This window comes from Epinephelus moara, chromosome 2 (assembly GCF_006386435.1).
Source record: "Epinephelus moara isolate mb chromosome 2, YSFRI_EMoa_1.0, whole genome shotgun sequence".
NCBI classification, from domain to species: domain Eukaryota; kingdom Metazoa; phylum Chordata; class Actinopteri; order Perciformes; family Serranidae; genus Epinephelus; species Epinephelus moara.
Genome location: NC_065507.1, coordinates 270964 through 277439, shown reverse-complemented (window position 1 = coordinate 277439; position 6476 = coordinate 270964). Strand labels below are relative to the sequence as shown.

At 44.9% G+C, this 6476-nt stretch overlaps 2 protein-coding genes across 2 annotated transcripts in view; both read right to left on the bottom strand.

Annotated features, from left to right (window-relative positions):
* Positions 1-711, bottom strand: part of abcc5 (ATP-binding cassette, sub-family C (CFTR/MRP), member 5) — a 20946-nt gene extending 20235 nt beyond the window's left edge. The window contains exon 1 of the mRNA XM_050061423.1: positions 588-711. The gene's annotated coding sequence lies outside the window, so the exon portion shown is untranslated. The remainder of the gene's footprint in view (positions 1-587) is intronic.
* Positions 712-1302: 591 nt separating this feature from the next.
* rpl35a (ribosomal protein L35a) lies at positions 1303-5969 on the bottom strand. The gene is made up of 5 exons (XM_050058397.1): positions 5854-5969; positions 4982-5018; positions 3350-3502; positions 1605-1749; positions 1303-1399 (listed from the first exon to the last, which is right to left on the bottom strand). Exons 2-5 carry the CDS (start codon positions 4990-4992, stop codon positions 1376-1378), a joined length of 333 nt encoding a protein of 110 aa, XP_049914354.1. The 5' UTR covers positions 4993-5018; positions 5854-5969; the 3' UTR covers positions 1303-1375.
* Between the last annotated feature and the right edge of the window lie 507 nt (positions 5970-6476).

Genomic DNA, 6476 nt, shown 5'->3' with positions numbered 1-6476 from the left:
TTGGCTAACACCTCTGGATCCAGGGTGGGCTTTTTTAGTAGAGGTTTAATTACAGCTACCTTAAAAGACTGTGGTACATAGCCTGCTAATAAGGATATATTGATCATATCTAATATATGAGTGTTAACTAAAGGAAAGACCTCCTTAAAAGACTGTGGTACATAGCCTGCTAATAAGGATATATTGATCATATCTAATATATGAGTGTTAACTAAAGGAAAGACCTCCTTAAAAGACTGTGGTACACAGTACACTACAGGAATATCTCAGTACTCTGAATGTAATCACTATTTATATTCTGTAGTGTAACCGTTTACAGTACTGTGATCATGTCAGAGTATTGTGAAGTACTGTAAATATAACTGTACTGTCAGAGGAACAGGAAGCAGTTCGTACTCTGACGGTACTAAGTGTGTACCATTAAGTACCATCAGATATAAAACCCCTCCACAATAAAAGCCTGGCGGGAATCCTTCAGAATAAAAGCCCGTGATGTTACAAAACAAACTGCTCGCGCACTGAACGTCACACAGGAAACGAGTTCATATCAAAAACACCAACCAGCTGACGGCCGGGGACCCGCTCACCTGTCTGTGTCTCTGTCCGTCTGTCCACCTGTCTGTCTCAGCGCGTCTCTCGGTCCTTCCTGTCCTCCTTCTGGTCCGCAGTAAACAGCTCGTCTTCACTGCAGCTGCAGACTCACAGCATCAGCATCAGCGCGGGGCATCACGGGAACTGGAGTCTAATGGTACGTCGGAACCCCTCTGATGACGTTATTACGTACCACTCAGTCAGCCCTGATTTCAGTCTGTCAGGCAGCAGCAGCTCAGACCAGGTTAATAATTTACATAAAGTTTAAAGTCAAACTTAATTTTCTCATTGTTTTTTTTCTCATTACGTCACTTCCCACAAACACTTTGTTTTTTTAACATTTCAACTGAGGTGAATTTTAATTTTTATTTAACCAGACAGTCCCACTGACATTAAGGCAGCAGCCAATCAGCGCTCATGTAAGACTCAAACATGGCCGCCTCTCATGTCTGTCACCAGTTTTTATTTTATCCTTAAACTCAGAGGGCGGACATGTTTCTGATTTTACATCTTAATAGAGACAGTTCGATGTCCTCGGGTCAGAGTAGGAAAATACAGTTTTCCTCGGCTCTGTTTAAACCCAGGTTCTTCACATTTAAAAAGGGACCGTTGACACGTTTACAGGAGGACTGATGAGCTGGGGGTGGACACGTTAGAAACATCTGATCAACGATCAATAAACTAACAGAAATGAGGAGACAGAGACACAGCTGTGTTGGACCTGATCAGTTTTATTGTTTCTGTACAAACAAGAACATTGACGGCTGCAGACGTCCACTCGTCTTCACACTCGGGAAGGATACAGCATCTGGAGACAAACAGGAAGTTGGTTAGTCACAACATAAACCTGCAGGTTACGTCAGCTCAGCGTGTCCACAGAGTCACGTCTGGTGTAGCGTGTCTGTCTCAGACACGTCCTCACAGTAACTGCAGACACCTTCACCTCCAGGGTTACAGAGTAGGAAGGAAACAAGCTGTGATCTCTCAGATGTCCCGAGAGTCCCTGAACTCACCACTCTGACTCTGTGTCCGATGGCTTTGGCTGGCAGGTTGCTGCTGAACTTGGCTCGCACCATCCCGCTGTTGCCGTGCGCCCGCGTCACCTTCCCCCAGATCACACGTGTCTTGTTGGGTTTACCGCCAGGTGTCACCGTGTTCCTGCAGACACAACACAGGGCTCATTAACCCACAGTCATGTCACTGCTGAGGTTTTGTTTACACAGCAGGACGGGCCAGCCGGGTGGAGACGGGCCAGCCGGGTGGAGACGGTTAGAGCGAGTTTAAACTACAAACTGTTCACTGTTACACCAAACATGACGTTTAGGGACAGACGGAGACACAGGGAGACGGACAAGTAAAAAGGGGGACAGACAGAGACAGACAGGGGTAGAGGGGGACAGACAAGGGACAGACAAAGAGATGTCTTGGTGATCTTGTACCTAATCATGTCAGATTATCTGCTCTGATTACCTTCACGTCAAGTTTGAAAACCGTTCTGGGTAAAAAAAAAAAAAAAACTTGCTTCGTAGGTCATCTCATACACCTCGCCACCTATGTCGACCCGAGACATAGGTGGCGAGGTGCACACGGTGACATAGGAGGCGAGGTGCACACCTCCTATGTCACCCCGAGACATAGGAGGTGTGCACCTCGCCTACAGTTTATTTAAACCTGTCTAAATATGAATATCAAAAATAGTCTTCAGATAAAATATCAGTTATGAGTTCTATAAAAAGTAACAGATTGGTAACCAGACGGGCGTCACAGCTGTTAGTGCATACGCACAGAACGAGTCCTGACCACACGTAAAAACTGCGACCTCTAAAACCAGACCCGATGGAGAAACTGACCCGTGGTGACAAACATGTTGGAGACAGGAAACTGGCGACACAGACTCAGAGCAGCGGAGAGAAGATGGGCCGCAGGTAACGACAGGAAGTGACCGAAGTTTGAGTTTCAATCAAAAACTGCTGTAAATCCAAACTACGTAACCACGTCAATACACCTCAGTAGAAAGAGTCCGACCATCTGAGCGTACACGACACGCGGTTAGCCTCGTCTGGGCTGCAGCACCTGTGGTGTTTTACAAATGAGACCCCAGGCCTCTGTTAGAGAGACAGGCCGGTCTCTGTAACAGAGGCCTGGGGTCTCATTTGTAAAACACCACAGGTGCTGCAGCCCAGACGAGGCTAACCGCGTGTCGTGTACGCTCAGAGAGTCGGACTCTTTCTACTGAGAGTTTTGTTTCAGTCTGAACCTCAAACTTTGGTCACTTCCTGTCGTTATCTGCGGCCCGTCTTTTCTTCCCCACTCTGTATTTTCTCTTTTCTGTTTTACAGTCAACGTGGTCGCATCACGACTTCTGCTCTGATCATGGACGTCTGATTTTGGGACGTCTCATTCACAGCTCTCACATCGTCAGTGTGAGCGCTTTGTGCCACAGTAATAACTGTCCCTGTGAAACACACAGACCTGAACACAGACGTGTGGATCAAACAAAGGTTTGATGCAGGAGAACAGGTGTGGCGCAGAGGAACAGGAAAACAGGAGAACAGGTGTGGCGCAGAGGAACAGGAAAACAGGAGAACAGGTGTGGTGCAGGAGAACAGGAGAACAGGTGTGGTGCAGGAGAACAGGTGTGGTGCAGGAGAACAGGTGTGGTGCAGAGGAACAGGAAAACAGGAGAACAGGTGTGGTGCAGGAGAACAGGAAAACAGGAGAACAGGTGTGGCTGCAGGACCCTCCCCTCATCTCTTACTTCTTGGCCTTGTAGACGTAGGCGCAGCGTTTGCCGAGGTAGAAGTCGACCTCGTCTCTGGAGTAACATCCCTCCAGCTTCAGGAGAGCCGTGTGTTCGCGCTGGTTCCTCAGACCTCGCTTGTAGCCAGTGAAGATGGCCTTACTCCACAGTCTGACCAATCAATGACAGAGACACAGAGTCACAGTCTGACCAATCAATGACAGACACAGAGTCACAGTCTGACCAATCAATGACAGAGACACAGAGTCACAGTCTGACCAATCGATCACAGAGTCACTGGGTGTTTCTCAGAGTCAAGGAAGGATCCTCAAACAGCTGAATCTGAAGGACACTACGTCATCGACGTCCTTCTTTCAGAGAAATCTGAAGGATCCATGTGTGGGTCCTAAGCAGGTATAAAATCCCCACAATGCTTTGCACACGAGCTGCTGGAAGTGAGGGCGGGGCCTCTTCAATGAAACCTCGGCAGGATTTAGATTAACGTCACGTTTACACATAGCCGGGTATTTAGAGAAACGAATATCTCCCCTCCTCCGTTTTCAATAATGACATCGTGCACACAACATTGTTTTCAAAAATGTTGTCATTTACATGAACCCGGATAAATACGCTGTCATAACTATGCCAAACCTATGGGCGGCAGTGTAGGGAGAAGGATGAAATCATGCAAGCCAATCAGAATCGACAACAACGAATAAGACACGCGACTTCCTGTTCCTTTCAAAACAGTAAACATGGCGAGAGGTTCGTTTGTGTGGACGGACAGTGAAGTGGAGCTACTCTTAAATGTCGCTTTGGATTACAACCTTAACAGCATCCATGATCAGTAGCCAAACAAAGTGTAAACATAGGTCACTCATATGACGTCAAGCATTTGCTGGCCAAGCTGACGTTTCAGAACCTAAAATCCCGTTTCACCCAGTTTACACGGCAACACACAAACGGCGTTTTCAAAAATCTCCACTTTGGCCGGAGTTTTTACAAATGATCATTTTCCGTGAAAAAAACTGCTTGCGTGTAAACAAGAGGCCAAACCGCATGAAAATATGTGCGTTTTTCCTACGTGTAAACGGGGTATGATAGGTCATTTATTTGGATTAATGTCTCCACCTGAGTTTATCAGACACCTCATCATTTACACTTTCCAATGTGTCACTGCCACATGATGAGATTTATTAAATAACGTGATTAAAGTTTTAAATGAATCATTCACAGCAGAGATGGAGCGCTTTACTCCATTACTCCACTTAAATATGATCCAGAAATATATTCTCCCTAAAAGTCACATGACTCTGACAATACTGACACACGTGTTTAAAACTGTCCAACAACATTACAGAGTGTTAAACTGGTCACAGTAAGTGAAACCTCCTCAGTCTGCTGAGGGTTAATGATGATCACATGAGGACACTCATTAGTCTGATCCAGTGAATGAGAGGGAGGACTCTGTCTCTGCAGGATCCTTCCTTGACTCTGAGAAACTCAGTCCGATCATTACAGAATCAAAGTCTAATATTTTAACAGTCTGACTCGTCAGTAACACTCGACGCTCCGTGTGAAGACAGACGCTGGACTCAGGTGACACAGACAGACAGACAGGCAGGCAGACAGGCAGCTGTAGCATCTTACCTTCCAGGCATCGTCAGTCTTCTCCAGGTGGGTCCACCTGCACACAGACAGTCATGTTAATACAGCAGCAACAATCCTACATGACTGTACGAGCCTGATCCACTCAGTGACCAGTTTATTAGGAACAGCTGGTTCAAACATCACGATTCCTCTCAGAGCGACTACGGTGTGATGTCACAGGTTGAGCTCACCTGCTCGATCACAGTAAACTACAGTCACTGGGTTCATTCATGTTCATAAAGTGACCACACACAGAGCAGCTGCTGCCTCATTGATGATGTTTCACTTCAGAGTTACAGTTAAACCAGCACGTGCTTCTGTTGTTGTGTCCGCCATCTTCCTCTCAGGGGTGACGGAGTAAATACCCGGATGTTCACAGGTGTTCCTAATAAACAGGTTAACTAAGTGAAAACAGTCACTAATTAACTATTAGCTATTAGCAGGCTAACAGGAAGCTAACAGCAGGCTAACAGGAAGCTAACTGGAGGCTAACATGTTGGAGCCGCAGATCCCGTAGTGACACATTTAAACAGCACCACAAACACTCTGATGCTAACATGCTAACGTTTTAAACACGGTAACACAAACATAATGTTTGACGGCGCCATGTTGTCACGGCTCCACCGCCACACCGCGAGTTCTCTCTGAGTCTACCCGCGTCTGCAGCCGCTCAGCCCGGTCTGCTCTTAGCTCCGTTAGCCGCTGTTAGCTCCATCCGAACCGAATCTCCGGCATCACGGCCTCCAGCACCGGCACACAGCGGCCGGTAACCGGAGAACAACCGAGCCGTGAACTGACGGTGATTATCGGACTGAAACAACCCGGATTAAAGATGTTATTGAGACTTTGAGTCGGACATGTCGGTTTCTTACCGTCTCTGTGAACAGGAAGATGGAGGAAAAGGAAGTGACGAAGGACCGACGGGAAATTATTGTAAACAGAGGTGTCCGCGGAGCTGCCTGCACAAAATGGCGGATTTCACTCACAACGTGTTTTTAAAAGTTTTTTGTTGTTGTTTTATTTTTTACTTTTTATTTCATGTTGTCTTGATGGGACCTGAGTTTATTAAGATTAAAATTTAACGCTGTTATGACCCGACTTATATTTTTTAATCTTTATTTTATTTGTATTTGTTGTTTAATTGGGATCTCGTTTTATTTAGAAAACTATATTGTACCGTTATTAAACCCTGAGGTTTATTTTTCATCTTTATTTAATTTTTCTTTTTTTTTTTTACTTCACGTTGTCTCAATGAAACATCATTTTGTACAGAAAACTAAATTGTAACTCGGGTACAACTCATTTTAACAGGAAAACAAAACATTTAATTATATAATGTTTTGTTTATCTTTTTATTGTATCGTTACAATAAAATCGTTATTGTATCGTTATTTACTTAATTATATTTTATCTTATTTGTATATTTATTTTTATTTTAATCTACACTAAAAGTAAACAGTATTATTATTCAGTTTAATTAATTTATTAATTTATT